General features: G+C 39.5%; 1 protein-coding gene across 12 annotated transcripts in view; it reads right to left on the reverse strand.

The window, feature by feature from the left end:
- Positions 1–20082, reverse strand: part of SIL1 (SIL1 nucleotide exchange factor) — a 356026-nt gene that overhangs the window by 241545 nt on the left and 94399 nt on the right. For all 12 annotated transcript variants that reach the window (XM_007473687.2, XM_056811367.1, XM_056811363.1 and 9 more), the window contains one exon: positions 6707–6821. In XM_007473687.2, coding sequence (XP_007473749.1) covers positions 6707–6821 — 115 coding nt within the window. The remainder of the gene's footprint in view (positions 1–6706; positions 6822–20082) is intronic.

A 20082-nucleotide genomic window follows, 5' to 3' on the forward strand; every position in this document is an offset into this window, starting at 1 on the left:
AAATGCATCCAAACCTTCCCCAGAAAAAGGAAATTGGCCAGAAACTCTTGAAGAATTTAAATCAGAGCTCATGAAAAATATGGGAGAATTTTGGCAAGGAAAGTGAGAAATAACACAACTAAAACTAGACTTGAGCAAATGGAAAAACATTAACTGCTCATGGATAGGACGAGCCAATATAATAAAAATGACCATCCTACCCAAACTTATTTATCTATTTAGTGCCATACCCATTGAACTACCAAAATACTTCTTCACTGATTTAGAAAAAACCATAACAAAGTTCATTTGGAAGAACAAAAGATCAAGGATATCCAGGGAAATAATGAAAAAAAACACATATGATGGGGGCCTTGCAGTCCCTGACCTAAAACTATATTACAAAGCAGCAGTCATCAAAACAATTTGGTACTGGCTAAGAAACAGAAAGGAGGATCAGTGGAATAGACTGGGGGAAAGCGACCTCAGCAAGACAGTATACGATAAACCCAAAGATCCCAACTTTTGGGACAAAAATCCACTATTCGATAAAAACTGTTGGGAAAATTGGAAGACAGTGTGGGAGAGACTATGAATAGATCAACACCTCACACCCTACACCAAGATAAATTCAAAATGGGTGAGTGACTTAAACATAAAGAAGGAAACCATAAGTAAATTGGGTAAACACAGAATAGTATACATGTCAGACCTTTGGGAGGGGAAAGGCTTTAAAACCAAGCAAGATATAGAAAGAATCACAAAATGTAAAATAAATAATTTTGACTACATCAAACTAAAAAGCTTTTGTACAAACAAAACCAATGTAACTAAAATCAGAAGGGAAACAACAAATTGGGAAAAAATCTTCATAGAAACCTCTGACAAAGGTTTAATTACTCATATTTATAATGAGCTAAATCAATTGTACAAAAAATCAAGCCATTCTCCAATTGATAAATGGGCAAGGGAAATGGATAGGCAGTTCTCAGATAAAGAAATCAAAACTATTAACAAGCACATGAAGAAGTGTTCTAAATCTCTTATAATCAGAGAGATGCAAATCAAAACAACTCTGAGGTATCACCTCACACCTAGCAGATTGGCTAATATGACAGCTATGGAAAGTAATGAATGCGGGAGGTGATGTGGCAAAGTAGGGACATTAATTCATTGCTGATGGAGTTGTGAACTGATCCAACCATTCTGGAGGGCAATTTGGAACTATGCCCAAAGGGCGATAAAAGACTGTCTGCCCTTTGATCCAGCCATAGCACTGCTGGGTCTGTACCCCAAAGAGACAATGGACAAAAAGACTTGTACAAAAATATTCATAGCTGCGCTCTTTGTGGTGGCCAAAAACTGGAAAACGAGGGGATGCCCATCAATTGGGGAATGGCTGAACAAACTGTGGTATATGTTGGTGATGGAATACTATTGTGCTAAAAGGAATAATAAAGTGGAGGAGTTCCATGGAGAATGGAACAACCTCCAGGAAGTGATGCAGAGCGAGAGGAGCAGAACCAGGAGAACATTGTACACAGAGACTAATACACTGTGGTATAATCGAACGTAATGGACTTCTCCATTAGTGGCGGTGTAATGTCCCTGAACAACTTGCAGGGATCCAGGAGAAAAAAACACCATTCATAAGCAAAGGATAAACTATGGAAGTGGAAACACCGAGGAAAAGCAACTGCCTGAATACAGAGGTTGAGGGGACATGACAGAGGAGAGACTCTAAATGAACACTCTAATGCAAATACTATCAACAAAGCAATGGGTTCAAATCAAGAAAACATCTAATGCCCAGTGGACTTACGCGTCGGCTATGGGGGGTGGGGGGGAGGAAAAGAAAATGATCTATGTCTTTAACGAATAATGCTTGGAAATGATCAAATAAAATATATTTTTTTAAAAAAAGTGAGAAATAATCCAGTGAAATTGTGCATCGGCTACAGGAAGGGCAGGGGGAAGAGAGGGAGGAATAGAATATGATTTTTGTAACCAAGGAATAATGTTCGAAATTGACCAAATAAATTTTGAAAAAAAAAAGAAAAGAAAAGTGAGAAATAGTTCAAAAAGAAAATAAGTTTGAAGGACAGGAACTCCCGATATGAACCAAAATTAAACAGCTGGAAGCCATTAAAAACAGGATAGGCCAAACCAAAAAATGAAAAATCAAAAGATTTTAACAGAAAACCAGTCTTTAAAGACCAGAATTAGGCAATTGGAAGCAAATGATCTTGCAAGACATCAAGAATTAATAAAGCAAAGTCAAAAGACTGACAAAATAGAAGAAAACATAAAATATCTCACTGAAAAGATGATAGACCATGAAAACCAGTCTCGAAGAGACAATTTGAGAATGATTGGTCTACCTGAAAACCCAGAAATAAACAGAAATCTTTGACATAATACTACAAGAAATTATCAAAAAAAAAAACTGCCCTGATGTTCTTGAACAAGAGGGGAAATATAGACATTGAAAGAAATCATAGAATATCCTCTACACTAAATCCTCAAAAAACAATCCCCAGAAATGTAATTGCCAAATTTAAGAGCTTCCAAGCTAAGGAGAAATTTTTACAAGAAGTCAAAAAGAGACAATCAAGGAGCACCAATTAGGATTACACAAGATCTGGCAGTTTCCACACTAAAGAACCACAAGGCTAGGAATATGATATTCAAAAAGGCAAGAGACTTGGGTCTTCAACCAAGGATCACCCACCCATCAAAACTGACTATATACTTCCAGGGCAAAGTATAGGCATTCAACAAAATAGAACATTTCCAAGTATTTGTAAAGAAAAGACCAGAACTAAGTAGAAAGTTTGATATCCAAACACAAAAATCAAGAGAAATATGAAATGGCAAATAAGAAGGAGAGGGAAAGGAAAAAAGGTTTTTTTTATTTAAACACCAAAGAAAAACAACTGCATGATTACATGGTACAATGGGGATAGGATTAGTGATATAGACTCTAAATGATCACCCTAGTGCAAATATCAATAATATGGAAATAGGTTTTGATCAAGGGCACATGTAAAACCCAGTGGAATTGCGCACTGGCTACAGGAGGGGGTTGGGAAGGGGACTGTTAAGGGTAAAATTTAGGGGCCATTGCCTGAATATGTTATATTAGTGGTCACCAGGGATTTAAATTCAATCCCAAAAAAATACTCAAGTCTGTTTGGGATTTTATGATGGTTTAATTACAATAGAAGGAAGAAATTTAGCAGAAGGAGAAGAGGAAAGGGAATTGGACTGCTCCAGCCTGGTCTGAGCCAGGCAGGAGTTCAGAGGCCTCAGCCAAGGGGCCTTCTCAGAAAATTAATTCTAGCTCGGCTTCCAGCCATGAGTCCTCCTTGGAGGATAGTGCTTTCAGAAGGTCAAGGAAAAAAGGAATCAGCCTTGGTTCATTCACCAAGGTCACTCAAGGAAGACGCCTCACCTAAACCACACTACACAGCTTCTCCCAGTAACCTCACCACCAAGCCGCAAACGCCAAACACTACCAAGAGCTCCCAACGCTACCGAGAGAGTGCTCACAGGAAGTGACGTATATAGGCATATACAGGCAAATATAGGCAAAATATATATAGGCAGTTCTTTACATCACTTCCTGTGTCTCGCATGTACCAATGGTAACTTAGTCAGTTGTTTCTGATTTGTCACTTACTAGCACATGCCAGTCATAGGCCATCCTCCCCTACAGTTAATCCTTAAGTGGGTGTGTATACATTCCTTGGTTGCTAAAATTCTAAAGACTAAGCAGGGTGGAGTAAATCTAAAATTCAAAGAAACAACATGATTCTTGTAACTAAGGAAAAATATTCTAAATTGACTAATTAAATGAAATTTTCAAAAAAAAAAAGACACAGAAGATTCACAGGAAGTAAGATGGATAATACTGATTACAGCAAATTTAAAAGGTTTTGCAGAAACAAAACTAATGCAGCCAAAATTAGAAGGAAAGCAATAAACTTGGGTGGAGAGGGGTTTTATAGCAAATTCCTCTCATAAAAATCTATAATTGTGTGGGATTGAATGCATTTGTTTTGTATGTATACTCTTATGCCAAAGGGGACTGCCCCCTAACTGGCTTTTTGTCAATGCATCTAACAATCATTGGTTTTGTTCTCTTTTCCTTTTATTCCCAAATTATTGTAATTTCAAAGTTGGTTGTGTTTACAAAATTCATTGGAAAGACTAGTCTTCCTCGGATCTCAGGGGGAATGTATAATTGAAAATCTGTTACCCTAAAAAAAGAACTACATTTCCCAGGAATCCATCGACTTCCTATTATGTACTTCCTGTAGATAGGGGATATTAGGCAGGGGCGTGGAGGGTCCCTCCTCTTTACTTCCTGTCCCGAATTTGGTGGTGGTAAGGCGGGAGTTTGAACTGGCTGATCAGCCATGAGCACATGGTCTTCATTTTATATCCTCTTTATTCCTTGATTTCTAATGATCTTTAATAAATTTCTTAAAATATATCATTTTATTACTGTACATTAATTTTAATTTTTACAGATACTAAGGCACTATAGGTCCCATCATTCTGGAGAACAATTTGGAACCATATTCAAAGAGCTATAAAACTATGCATACCCTTTGACACAACAATACTGATAATAGGTCTAGACCTCAAATCGCAAGTGGTTATTGCCAATTTATATACTTGGACCTGATATCAGTAGGTAATTCTTTCACCATGCAATTACTACATCCAGATACAACTATATTCATTGGGCTAACTCTCTACTTTCCCTCTATAGTTCTGCTTGGTTTGAACTCCAGGGAACATAATGTCCAAGTGGGTGTCTCTCCCCTGACCCTGTTCTCCTTACAGACCTCCACCTTGTTTTCCAGCTTCCTTTGGTGTATGTTGTCTTCCCATTTCAACTGTGAACTCCTCAAGGCCAGGAACAGCCTCTCTTTCTTCCTTATATCCCCCAGTGCTTAGCACAAAGTTAGGCAATTAAATGTTTTATTGTTTTGTATTCCACACTCCTGTATTATATGCTTCCTGACCAGCCTTCAAGGATAAGAATTATAGGGTTTCAGTTGGGCCCCTAAAAGGTGTGGACAAAGGAGGCTGAGGCCAAAGAGGAACAAGAAGCAGAAACCTTCCTTGATCAGCAGTCAATCTTTCCAAAAGGTTTTCAATGGTTTGCACAAATGCCTTTGGGAAAGTGCGATTTCAGATTGTTGGTGCTGTTAGCCTGGGCTCTGGGTACCCATGAATATATCATTAACAGTCCATTTTTACTGTTGTGAAGGTGGCTGACTGCATAATTTGGATTTTAAATGCCACCAGGACAGCAATTTTTATGGTATGAGAGAAAAGACACTTCAACTCCTACTTGTGCTTAGCACATGATGAAAGATTATGACAAATGGATACAGCTTAGGAACAGCCATAAGGATAAAAGCAGCTTCTGTTGATGAAAGTCAGTATTAACATTTTTCTGAGACTAGACTCAATAGAGTTAATATAAATGGGCCAGAATAATTATTGCTCTGAAAGCTCATCTATTTGGTTGGACTATTATCCAAAAAGGACTTAATAACACGAAGTCCTTAAAGCAAATTCATCAGCACGCCTTTGTTAATTGTGCATCTGTTAAAGCTCATTGAGGGGGGGGGGGGTAGGTAAGAAATCCTCACAAACATGGGAAACCCAAAACTAACTCATTTTCAAGAGGGCAAGAATAGGGAAACAATCTCATCTTCCCACTTCAGTATCCTTCCTAGGGGCATTCAAAGGTTAGCTAGGTCAGGCACTCCATTGCTAGGGCTCATATCCCATGACCACACACAGGTACACTGCACAGACAATTCTCAAGACAGGGACATTATAATCCATTACTATTCCCCTTTAAGGATGATAATGAAAATAGCACTGAAAGGATCTTCATGAGAGAGCATTAAAGGTTCAAAGGAACAAATGACTCTAGAGAACACATTTTCTCTCTAGCTTATAGGATTACAAAAGCAGGGGTGAGAGACAGAGGAGAAAACAAATCATTTCAGAGAGAAGGTGGAAATTTGCCATGAGCCAAAGGTGAACCTTGGCAGCACTAAAGATTTTTATTAATTTGATCACAATTGTCATTTGCATTTTAAGGGCTTCTCACTAGAAAGCCTAGAAGCACTTTACCCAGTGCTTAGATGGAGCCTCAGGAGGATTCCATGGGGGTGGATCCAAAAGGGCAATGTCAAGAGTGAGACTATCAGAAATATAACAATAAAGGCTCCACTCTAAGGCAATGGCATGGTCAAAGGCAGAAAGCAAATCATAAAGGAAAAGTAAGCCAAGAGGACCCTGTGTTTCATGTGCTATTTCCCAGAGCAGGCCAGGTATGGTAAAAGCGATGTCAGTGAAGAAAAGACAGAAGAGAGGATGAGAAGACAGAAGGAAAAAGAAGCCACCAAAAAAGGGATACAAGGGAAATACAATCTTTCCTAGAAAGTGAAGGATCTCTATCTGTAATCCTTCATCTCAATGAGAATGAGTTTCTTCATCAAGATACACCTTTCAGAAACTTCCTCATCAGCCAAGAACAGTCATGCATGCCAGAGGTGAGTAACAACAAACTGTAGCCACTTAATGACACTAGTCATTTAAGTTAGTAGAAACAAATTCTCTCCTCTAGCATCCCCAAGAAATACCAGTGATTTCTCTAACCAAATTCTGGGCTGCTTCTTGTTCCTAAACTTACCTGGACATGATTATTGAGGCATGAAGAAATGTATGCAGCTGCCAGCAGCCAAAGCATTATGCCCAGCATAGATACCCTTGATGGGAGGAGGACCTGGGATGCCATTGTCACCAGCCTAGGGATATCAAAAGGAGAAAGTTAGAATGGGCATTTATGTATTCATTTAACTGCATACCAATGGACCCCACTATTCCCAGGATCCTGCCATTAAGGGACCATCAATTACTTAGAACTGGCTTGGGGGTTAAGGAGAGGGAAAGAGGAGAAGTCCCCTATGGCTGAGTTACCTATGGCTTTTTGGACATGCTGCAATTGTTCAATATACAGTGAGTACACCTATGCTGCCCGAATTTCCAGTATGTTTTGCCTGCTGTGCCACCCAGGTAAAAGTTAGCTCCAGGTCTATCCAGACTTATCTTCTTGGGCAAACTGGCTAATAGGTCAAGAACAAAAGGCTTTTTAAGGGAAGGAAAATGGACTAATATTCTGGCTTTCCTCCCTCACCCCCCCCCCACTGGGCTACTGACCTAAGGAAATCCTCTTATAATGACAATTGCCCCCAAGAAATAGCATGATCCACCTTACACCATTCAGAAAGGATTAAGATATTGATCATAGGTAAAAGACTCTTTCAGGAACTAAATAGTTCTAGTTGAACACTTACTATAGTTCTGGAATATTAATCCCAAATTGTATTTTAATATAACTTTTTCCTGGTTCAAAATTCCTATAAAAGTTACCTTGAATGGCCTTAGGATGAGAGAATATAGAGGAAGGGATGTAGATAGCATAAAAGGTCTATACCTTTTTGGATATTTCTCTACTTATGCTGGAAATGCTTTGATATAGAATGTAAAATTAATCACTCTTTATGGCAGACTTGTGCCTCAAATACAGAATTAATTTTTTTTCCAATAACAGGAAGAGCTACATGGCTGTTCATACTACTTAGATAAACTGAGTCACAAGACTTCCAGTGAGATGGAGGATCATCAGAACTTCCTTCCCAGTTTGATCTGGTGCCACCTAAGTCATGTAGGTTTTACCATATGGTTCATTCCTAACCCACTTGTACCCTTCCCATTTCACCAGAATTCTGGTGACCCTAAAGATTCCAAAGTCTTACCATATTGTAACACAACATTTTAGTATGTCATCTTCTCACCTGGAATGTGAGCTCCTCAAGAAAAGGAACTATCTCAGTGCTTAGAACATAGTAAGCACTTATTAATTTTTTTCATTCATTTATGTAATTTACTACGGTAATGATGTTAAATTTACTAGGGTAATGATTACTAAGGTAAGTGATAAATTAAACAAATAAAAGGCCCTAGACATTAAGGATCTAACCGACTCACCACAGGAGCTTTTCCTAAAGTTTCCATCTGTCCTCAAACTTTACACAGCTTCCCTTCCCTGCATCCTAGGTTGAGAATCTGGTCTTATATTTTACTGAAAAGAAAAAAAAACTGATACAATTCCCTAAGACTTTCTTCTCATGTCACTTAGTTCAGCTTTCTTCCCCATTATCTCTCCCTTCAACCAAATTCCACAAAAAGTGGCCCTTTCCCTTGATAAGGAAAAGCCATCTGTGTCTGTGTAGATGATCCTCTTCCACCCCACCCAGCTGTGCACTCTCACTAATCTTCAATTTCTTCCCATATATTGGCTGCTCCCATTCAGGCTACTAACACAATCATGATTCCCCATCTTTCAAAAAAAATCCTGAATTGATCCAACCATCCTATATCCATCCTATCATCCTATCTCTCCCTCTCCTCTTTTGTGGCTAAACTGATCAAGAAAGCCTTCTATGATAGCTGCCTTCTCTTCCTACCTTCTCACTCCCTTTAGGTACACCCAGTAGTTAATAAGAGCCCTGGGGCTGGAATCAGTAAGACCTGGAATCTAAGTCAGGCCTCAGATACTTACTGTGTGACCCTAGGCAACTCACTTTAACCTCTGTTTGCCTCAGTTTCTCATCTGTAAAATGGGAATAATAATAGCACCTACCTCAAAGGGTTGTTGTCGTGATCAAATGAGATAATATTTGCAAAGCACTTAGCAGAGTGCCTGGCACATTATATAAATGCTTTTATTAGTCCCCCTTCTAAACTCTCTATAGTTCACTATTTCACTAAAACTGTTCCCTCCAAGGTTAGAAGTTTCTCCTAATTAACAAATCTAATGGCCGTTTTTTCAATATTCCTCCTCCTCCTCCACCTCTCTTCAGTCTTTCACACTATCATCCTCTATTCCATTACATTCTGCTTTCAATAACATTATCCTCCCAGGATTCTCCTCTTACCCCTAAGGCTTGGTGGAGCTTCAATAAAAGATTCATTAAGTATTCTAATCAATTCTTGGGTTCAGGTATTTCTTTGCCGAAGATTTGCAGATCTACTTATCCTGCCCCAACATCTCTCCTGACTTCCAGTCTGGTAAATGCCAGGGAAACATCTGGAACTAGATGTTCTGACAAAGTAGGTATCATTCATTCTAAACTCTACATGTCCAAAACTGAAATCCTTATTTCCCCCACAGAACCCTTTCATCTTTTAAACTTTGTATTACTTGTCTGGAGTGCATGACCACCCCATCCTTGGCCAAGTCAATTCTACCTTCCAAAGGCAACAAAATAAATAAATAAATAATAAAAATAATAAAAAATAAACCCCTATTTTTCTATGACACTTATCACTTTGGTGCATGTCTTCATTATCTCATGCCTGGACTATTGCAATAACCTCTGGCTGGACTTCTTGCCTGAAGTCTTTCCACTCTAGTCCATCCTTCATTCAGTTATCAGAATGATCATCTTGAATCACATATCTGAAGTTAGGAAGACCTGAATTCAAAGTGTCAAAATTAAATACTCAATAGCTGTGTGACCCTGGGAAAGTCACTTAACCTCTGTCTGCCCCAGTTTCCTCAACTGTCAAATGGAGATAGCAACCACCTTCCAGGACTGTTGCGAGTATCAAATGAGACAATATTTGTAGTGAACACTATATAAATGTTTATTATTGAGTTGTCTGTTACCCCCTGCCATGATACATGGAATTATAATAGTTTAATTTATATTAATTATGGTCCAGTATCCCTACTGAATTTCATTCCCAAGCCTTCCTATTTCTCCTCGCTACAATTTCCAAAGGAAAAGGCTTTATGAAATTGTTGAATTGAGACTATCATAATTCCCAAATCCTCTTCTAGAATAAAAACAAAAAATTCCTACCTTTCAGTCTAACCCCATCTTCTTAGGAAAATAGGAAACTGTATCAGCCCCGCTGCCCTTACCTTGTGGCTGAGATGTTTTATCTCCTCATCTCAATCTACAACTTCCCTGGCTCCCTTATAGTTCCCACAAAAATCCAATCTTCTACAGGAAGCCTTTCCCAACTCCTCTTAAGTCTAGTGCTTTCTTTCTGTGGTTGACTTCCTATTTATTCTGTATATAATTTGCTTATAAATATTTGATTGATTTATTGCCTCCCCCCACCCCACATTAGATGATGAGCCCCCTTAAGGGCAAGAACTATCTTTTGCCTCTTTTTTGTATCACCAATCCTTAACACAGTGCCTAGTACATTAGTAGGTGCTTGATAAATTATTATTGACTGACTGACTTCCCAAAGGACATCTGGATCAGGGAAAGAAAACAGTCTTGCTAGTCCAGTGTTGAGCTAAAAAAGTCTAACCAAATGGAAAAGTACAGGCTCAGGCACTAAAAATAGATGCTGCACTTTTACAGCAGAAAAAGCCTTTGGTTTTTGCTGGGTTTCTTCTACTTTTTTTCCTTTAACAAAATGGGAAGACTGAGTGCCATACAAGCCTCCCCATTGGCCAGGCTCTCGAGGGGCACCAGTTCTAGCATTCCTAGAGATAAGGAGTTCACAAAATCTTGTTCATCTCCAGGATGATTCATGACATGTCTGTGCAAGGGAGGTCACACAAAATGAGGATAAAGGGTCACAGGCTACAACAACTGATGAAGAGTGGCTGCAGAAGCAAGAACTACTTCCCTCTCTGAAGCCTCTTTCACCAAAGAGCAGGACAAATCCTGGGGCCCTGCTGACTAAATAGGAAGAAGAGGGGAGAAAGATATGAAAAAATAAGAATCAAAACCACAAACAAAAGAAGAAAGGAGCCAAATTAACTCACACTTTCAATCCAGTAAAACTGGTTTTCATCTCTCCAAGCAGTACATGTTAATGCAATACATAGTAACCAGTGGATTTGGATCTCCTTTGTCAAAGCCACTGCTAGGCAACAAAACAGGTGGTAGAGAAGAGAAAGAAAAGGAGAAACAGAAGGAATCATTAGGACAAGGACAAGGGCAATGGTAAAAGAACAAAGACAATGAGGAAGTAGAAGGGAAAAAGAAGATAAATTGAAGAAAGGTCAGAGGCAATTGACTGACAAACCTCACTTCCAAAGGGGTCAGTTGACACAGCAAGAACTGTAACTTCCATATGGCTCCCAGCAAGCACACACATGCATAAAGAGAATAATAACTCCAGCAGCCTCCTCTATTCATAGGAAAGGAACAAACACTGTTTGATTCACCAAGTGGATCCTCACTCTTCTTGATACAACCCAACTATACAGCTGAACTTGTCATCCCATTAATTATAAAATATAAACCATGGGGACAAGAAGACAGTTAAAGGGGCTACAAAGAAGTAAGGCAAGGACTCAACCCCCATCCCTCATTTCTGGTAGCACAGGTCCTAGCATAAGAGACCCTGCAATGAACATCAACCAAAAGGAGTGAGGTTGGATACTCCTTCCATTAAATCAAGGGAAGCTATGACTAATTTGCACATAACCTAGCTTTCACCTAAAAAAACAAGATAGATAAGAAGAGAATACAGTTTTCCCTGGGAAAATGCTTTTCTTGGCTTTGCCCAGAACACAGAGAAAAGTAAATGCTTCATAGCCATGATCTATAAGGCTACCTAAGTTCTATCTAGGCAGTATTAACATGAAGGAGCCCAAAACTTGAAGCCAAAAGATCTCCTGATGATAAATGGACAAAGACTATCCCCTAGGCTCAGGGCCAGAAGAGCACACAGATTTGGTGAGAGGCCAGGGAGAATTTCCTGGTATTTCTCCTCTTACTTATGCTCCTCCTTTGAGTCTGAAGTTCAAAACTGCTATTATGCCTGGATACATCTGCAACAAGTTCTTTCACCATGCCCCTTTGATCTACTTGCATTTTTTAATTTTATTTTCTTCACCTGACTTAAAAGATCACAGCTCAGCTTGGGAAATGGAAACTTATTTTCAGTGTTTCACCAATAAGTCTTCCCCTAAGTATCCTAGGGCTTTGGGACAAAAGAGATAATAAGGTACTTGAGGTGCCCATTTTTCTATCAAAATCGGCCATTTATAGGCTGTGCCACTACTTAAATAAAGGTTGGATGTTCTCAGCAATCTGTAATGCCAGCTTACGGCAGCCCAGAACAGATGCTCTGGGGGAAGAGTGTGGGCAGGGGGGTGTTGGAAGGGTGGGGGGAGAACAGGGACTCGCCAGCCCTCGCCTACCACTCATTCCCACTTCATTCAAAAAGAGCAGGGAGAGGGGATGAAGGGACCTATCTGGGGGAAAAACAAGTCATAGATGAGACAAGATGTTTTCTTATAACTTTTCTCAAGGCATGGACACAAAAAAGAAGGAATATATATAGTAGAAACAAAAGAAGGAAGTGCCAAGAGCTTGGTTTGGCTCCTAGATGGAGAATTATAGTTCAATTTATACCAACACTATAGTGCTATGGACCCTATAGGAACCAGATATCCCAGAACTGATAACTGCAAAAGTTATTGAAACCCTTCTGAGATCACACTAGAATCTGGCCGATTATCACATAGGCTATCCCTGAATCCTTGAGAGGAAAAGGGAGGGCACTACAAATTCCAAGCTATAAGTAAGAAGTTGATTTTTCCCCCCTCTCAGATCACATATGAAGTCAGGGCCCAAACCAGAATTCTAATCAGGTGTCCTGCCCTAGAGTTTAGGGTTCTCTCTACTTGTCATCTTATTGCCTCCAAAAAAATATCTGTGTACCAAGCAATTCAAATGTAAGAGAGAAAAGCAATTTGTTGTATTGCAATTCATACAAGAGGAAAAAGGATTTTAAATAAAGGCTCCAACAGCTAAAGACTGGAAAGAAAGACTGGAAGGCAAATAAAGCCCATTCAACATATTTCCAATATCATCAATCTAATGAGTCTGTGGCCATTGCCAAAAAGAACAGCCAATACCCAGGGACAGCTGGAAGAACAGCTGGAAGACAATACACTATTTTGCAAACTGAAGGTTAAAGAGTGAGTTCTTCGCTGAGACACACATTCATTATTATTTATGGGCTGCAGAAGTACACATACACATGTACAAACAGCCACTCACCTCTTTACAAACAAGAGCTTGCCACCTAAATTGAATAGGCTAATATGAAGCTGGAAAACAATCTAAAGAAATAGCAGAAAAAGGACATTGACAACAGAAAAGAATATGAAGAAACTTCAGGAAAGAAATAAATCATAAAGAACAATTTGAAGGAGAGAAAAAAAGGCTTGGAGAGCCAAGCATGCAGCTGTTGTTTTTCGATTTTTAGAAATGTGAACTATGGATTAAAGCCACAAGGTAGACATTAAGCTAGAAGGACCCTGAGCTGGGCAACAAAAACTAGGAGTTCTGACTCCATGACAGTCATTAATTCATCTTGAAGATAAAAAACAAATGACAATGTTTCCAGGTCTCACCATCTACACAATCAGAATGGTGTCTTGAAGCTAAAGAATGAATGAAACAAACTATATACATAATGAATACTTGCTGTGGTCACCCCAGGAAAGATTCAAGGCAAAAAAAAAAAGTTAAACAGCTAAGAAACCACCAAAAAGCTCTGTGATTTGGGTATGTCCTTTCTTCATTACTGGGCCTCAGTTTCCTTTTCTAGATAATTAAGAGGCTGGTCTAGATGACTTCTAAGCATCTATGATATCTAAAATAGAAAGAACACAATGAGCCCCAGGACAATTACTAAAGAGCTAAGCAAAGAAGAGCCAGAGAAACCAAAAAGAATTAAATCACAAATATGATGTAGGCTTTCCAAAGAAGTTGTGGCTGACCCTGATCAGTCCCCATGGCAAAGAATCCCTTTTCTAGACCAAATGAAAGACAGAGTCTTCACTGTACTAACAGGCAGCAAATAACAGAGGATGGAATAAAACGGCTTGATTTTGATGCGTGAGATAGAGACAGGGAAGTTAACGAGTGCTAGGTTTTTAAGAGGGGCAAGGAAACTAAATCCTGTTTTAGATGTCTTGAATTTGGTGAAGTAACAGGCCATCCAAATAAAAATGTCTATTATGAGCATTTGAAGTATGGGATTGGAACTTGAGGGAAAGGTCAGAACTGCAGATTTAGAAGTCATCACCAAAATGGTGAGTCAAAACTCTAAAAATGGATGAGCTTTCACAAGAAAAAATATAAAGAGTAGAGCAGAAGGCCAAAACCTGAGCCCAAAATAAAACAGGAGAAGGAAGAACAGCCAATAAAGGAAATAAAGAAAGACCAGTCAGAAAAGCAGGAAAACTAGGATCTTAGTCATAAGCAGTTAGTAAACAAGAATTTAAGTGCTTCCTTGCTATTAAGTACTAGGGATACAACAAAAGGCAAAAATGTGGTCCTCAAGGAGCATATATTCTTATAAGAGAAGACAACATGTAGGTAGCTATATGCAAAATAAGATATAGAGATATATGGCATGTATACATGCATAGACATATGTAGACATGAAAAAAATCTCAGAGGGAAAGAGGAGGGGAAAAAGAGAGAGGGAGAAAATTAACTAGGAAATGCCTCCTGTGGAAGGTAGGACTTGAGCTAAGTCTTGAAAGAAGTCAACTAAAATAGGAAGGAAGTTGAGGTAAGGAGTATTCCAAGCATAGGGAGTAGCAGGGAGGAGGAACAGTCAGCAAAAAGTTATGGAATCCATAGCTGTGGTGTCCCATATAATCCTATAGAATAACAGAGGGGACTAAAATATGAATAAGTAAAGGAAGAGCCATGAGGTGGTTCAGTGGATTGAGAGCTGGGCCTAGAGATGGGAAGTCTTAGATTCAAATCTGACCCCAGATGCTTCCTAGCCTTGTGATTAAGTCACTTAACCCCCATTGCCTACTCTTTATTACTCTTCTGTGATACACAGTATTGATTCTAAGATGGAAAATAAGGGTTAAAATTAAAAAAAAAAACAACTTGATCCTAAAGGTATCTGGGAGTTAACTGAGTTTACTAAGAGGAAGAAATGAAGACAATGTAACTGTGCTTTTAGGAAAATTATTTTGGCATCTGTGTGGAGGATGGGCCAGAGTAGAGAGAGGGCTAAGACAAAAAGACTTATTAGAAACCTGTAATAATCCAAAAGAGTTGTGATCAAGACCTATACCAGTGTGTCCTCTACTAGGGTGGTTGCTATATGACCACAGAGAAGGGGAAATTGACAAGAGCTATTTACAGGAAAAGGAGACAATGATAGTTCAAATCCCACTTCAACCACTTCCTAGTGACTGGTCATATCATTTAACTTCTCTGTAGCTCAAACAAGAACTTATATGCTAAGTCAAAGGTGGACTAAAATCTATGGATGAAGAGTTTCCACAAAAGGAACTTTCCACATTGACAAAACTGATTTTTCACTTTTGAATAGAACTCTTATTGTTTTACTTAGGGGTTTGAATTAGATAATCTTTATGATCTCTTCAATGATCCTCACAAACTCCTTCATGAAATATTAATATCAAGAAGAAGAATCTTGCCAGAGGTTATACAACATGTTAGTGGCAAAGAGAGAAGTAGAATCCAAATCTTCAGGTTCCTAATTAGGTCCTCTTTCTAATAGATCTAAAGGAAGACTCTCTAGATTGGTCTTGGAAGAGGAGGCATTGATAAGGGCTTCATCTTCTTATTTTTCACACTCCCACTATATATATATGTGTGTCACACAACAGCATAAGGAAGCTACAGCTAGGAGTAACTGTATGGTTTGGGTATTTTCTGGGGGAGGTGGGGAGAGGGGAGGAGACCAATCCCTCTGAGGTATAAAAGAAATGAGAGAGTTCCGCCCCCCCCCCCACTCCCATGAAGGTGCTTTCCATCCTATGCATAACATGTCTCCATTAGAGCAACTGTTCTGCTGAGCCACATGATTGTCCGTCCACAAGCTGAATCTCTGATCTTGCGTCAAGTTATGCTTGAGAATGTCTGCAGACCTCATCTGTATTGGTGACAACAGGAATGAAGCTTCCATTAAGCCTCTTCTTAATGGGAGGCATTTTCCTGATGCCTGCTGGCTCTGCATCAGCACCGGCTGCAGAGCTAGCTGAGTGCAGCCACTACAGATTCCACTTCACAATTCAAAAGAATCTGAAGACTCAAGCATATTTCATTAATTCCCGCTGCTGTTTCTCCTTCCTTTAGTAGTTTAAAGATGGACTCTGGAAGATTCATGAGGATACAGGAAATCAAGTACATCTACATCCCAAAATCTGAAGCATCCCCAGAGAAGGACAGTAAATACTCGAGAGGTGGGAGACAGGTGTGGAGCTCTGAGGCAGGAAGTTAGTGCTTCTGGACTCTTTTCTGATCTAAGTCTTCAAATTCCCTTTATGTGAAAGACAAGCCCCTTCTTCGCCCTCTCCAGGTTCTGAGGGTCTAAATTAAGACTCAAACTCCACCTCCACATCACCCCACCAGATCAGCCCTTGACAATTTTCAGCAGCAGAACCATGAGATTTTTCTAGTGTCTTTCCCTACAAAAGTTCCAAGCACTTTTGCACAATCCCCCCACCCCCCTCTTCCAATACGACATGATTTGGAACTACTGAAGAGTAAAGACAAGGTTCATCCACCTACACTCTGAAAAGAACATGAATAAGATCTAGAAATGGTCTGTGCTTCATCCACTACCTGGTACAAAACACATCTGTGGCTAACCTGGGACCATCAAGCAAAACTTAGGCTGGTGTGCAAAACAAACAAATATATATTCTGCTTCAACAACTCTAACCTTTTAGGTGACAGGGTTCCACAATCTCCTTAGGCTCCAGAGTCAGGTCCCAATAAGAAGTGACTAACATCATCAGTGGCCCCGCAAAGTGCTGAGCAGAGATGAACATAAATTCTTGCCTTTTTCCAAACAGCTGGGGGCCATAGCTCTCCCAAAGTCTCTGAGAAGAGTACTAAAGAGAAAACTTAGTAAAGACTAGCCAATATCTTAATGGTTCTGAGACACTATCAATCAGTAATGATGAAGTGGGCAACAATCACAGTTATAAAATAAACTAATTCAGAAGCCCTAAGAAAATAGCATTTACTCACTCATTTCCAGCACTTAGCACGCAGGCCAGGTCAGAGTGAAGAACTTGTTACTACTATGTTAGTACCAAATGTGCCTTCCAGGTACATCAGCAACTAAACCAATATTCTATTTTATTTTTAACACGTACAAGAGCCTGGGGCTATTTATAATCTTGGATCCTTTAAAACTTGAAAGGAAGATGAATTTTAAAGTATACACATTTACATACGTGGGTGGAAACACAAAAACCAGACGCTTTGCACTCAGCTTGGCGAATCATAACTCAAGGCTTTCATGATCCTACCTAATGCCCTGAAAAAAATCAGGCAAGCTCTCCAAAGGGAGGTAGGAGGCTGGGTGGGTAGCCAAGAAACAAAGAAACCTAAACTTGGCACTGGCAAAGCAATTAAGGAGTAGATATATTTAAATGCACTGTTTTTTACGCTAAATACATATATATTTATTAATGATTTTGGAACATAAGCCACATTTAATTCTAGCATAGTCTTTTTACAATAGGCAGTTGATAAATGATTATCAAATGGAATTGCTGTAGAGATTTACAATTTCTAATAAATTAGTTTTTCCATATTCCTTATATGATATGTATGGAAATAGGCTTTTAAAGTATTTATTAAATTTATAAATTTTTAAAATTTAAATCAAATTGCTAAAGAAATGTCCTGAAAATACACGTTCTAGCATGGCTCTCATCCCTTTTGTATGCCCATCTCTTCCATTTCCCCACAATGGGGATGTTCTGAGACTACTGATGTCAGCAAGAACTAAAATGACCCATCCAAAGCTTCACTTGCTGGTTTAGAAGGCCACAGGCACAAACTGTTGAAACAGAATCTAATTTGTCCTGCTTTTCTCTGGGCTCAACAGCAGTAAGAGTGAAAGGTGCGACAGAATCAACACAATGTCACTGAAGAGGACTAGACCATTTGACTTTAGGCAAGGGACTCTTCTATAAATTCAGTTCACTTGGATAAACATTTATTAAGTTACCCTACTACATTCCAGATACAAGGGCTAGTGATACAAAAAGAGGCAAAAGAGAGTCTGTGCCTACAACAAGTTTATAATCCAGTGGGGGTGACAGCATGCAAACAAATGTATGCAAAGCAAGCTATATACAGACAGAAAAAAAAAAGGAAAGAATTGAAAGAGGGAAAGCACTGGAATTAAAAGGGGTTGGGAAAGGTTTCCTATAAAGGTAGGATGCTAGCTGGGACTTAAAGGAAGTCAGAGAGGTCAGTAATCAGAGGGAAGGAGAACATTCTTGGCATAGTGGACAGTCAGAGCTGAGAGATGGAGAGTCTTATTTGTGAAACACCAAGGTGGCTGGTGTCACTAGATCAAAGAATATGTGTCCAGGGGTGAAATGAGGGGGTTGAGGCAAAATCATAAGACCTAAAATTGGAACAGAGATTCAAACTCAAGTTCTTTAATCCAAATCTGGTGCTTGTGATCTCTAAGATCCCTTTTAACTATAAATCCTAAAACCTGAACCCAATCTAACAGAAACAGCTCCCTTACTCATCTTGTTTAATTCCAATCTCAATCACTGGTTTGAGTTCCTTAGGACTGGCCAGCACACCAAAGACCAAACTGTCCATTAACTCTGACTGGTATGAGGACAGAAGAGAGACAGCTGGGTTTGGGTCTTCTGTTCTGCACCTTCACTTTAACAATCAGGCCCCTCACCCCCACACCATGGCCTAAAGACAATAGGTGGCCCAGACCTGTAGCTGGCACTCAGCTGACTTAGGTTTGGAGCAGCCCCTCCTCCAGCCCACCAGATACACAACCATCGGACACACAGACACAGAGTTCTTCTTGACCTTTGTAGCTATGATTGCCATCCTTCCCTGAACCACAAAGCTGACTGTAGAAAGGTCTCTAAAAAGGAGTCAAATCCCTTCTGCTACAAAAGGAGCTACTAAGCTATAAACTGTGGCAGGTAGGTGGTATATAGAGCCAGCCCTGGAGTCAGGAAGACTCATTTATCTGAATTCAAATTTAAGCTCAGACATATACTAGTCATGTGAACCCGGGCCAAGTCACTTCACCCTCTTTGCCTCAGTTTCTTTATCTGGAAAATGAGCTGGAGAAGGAAATGGCAAACCACTCCAGTTTTTGTGCCATGGGGTCACAAAGTTTCAGACACCCCTGAAATGACTGAACAACAATAAAAAACACTACAATCTGGGAACTGATCAAAAGGCCATTTCACTTGTAAACCTCTTCCACCTAGGAATTCGGTACCTCTGGGCTGGCAAGAACCTTTCACAACCAGTCTCATCTTCAGTAACACCTCCTTTCTTGTGTTAGGCCTTTCTTCTCTTATGCTAAAACTTGAAATTTTAACAAGATATATTTTACAGAGAGCTCTCAGATCCAAAGAAGTGATTCTAATGGTAGAACTCTGGCATCCTGATGGGTGGCAGAATTATTTGGGGGAGAAGGGAAGTCTTTCAATACCCTTCAAAAACATAAAATACTCACCTGTCTAGCTTGTTTATTAAGACACTAAAATTTAGCTCCAGCAGGATAACCATTAGCCCAACTGTTCTTCGGTTGGGATCATACTAAACGGTACTTTCTTTCTTCAGTTTCCCCCCTACCTCCTCCCTTTTGACTCAGTGTCAACAGCTTACCCATTAAACTTCAATGAGTCCTGTCATATACAGCAAAATCAGAGGAACATGAAAAATACTGGTTCCAGCAGTCATGGAGATAGGACAAGCATACCTCTCCTCTCCCTGCCCCCTTAATAGCATCTATACTAAACTCAGCCAGTCCTCTATAACCTCAGAATTCATACTGGAAAACCAAAATGTCATCATCCCAAATCCCAGATGGCAGTGTGAGTATCCCATTCCAATAATAGCTCACTAAAATCAGCAGTGAAGAGAATAACCAGGAAAAGAAACAGCTGAAATATTTTAGCAGCTGTAAATTATTTTTCTCTCCTCTCTCTCAGGCCAAGCTCTCATC

The sequence above is a fragment of the Monodelphis domestica genome, chromosome 1 (genome assembly GCF_027887165.1).
Source record: "Monodelphis domestica isolate mMonDom1 chromosome 1, mMonDom1.pri, whole genome shotgun sequence".
Taxonomy (NCBI): Eukaryota; Metazoa; Chordata; class Mammalia; order Didelphimorphia; family Didelphidae; genus Monodelphis; species Monodelphis domestica.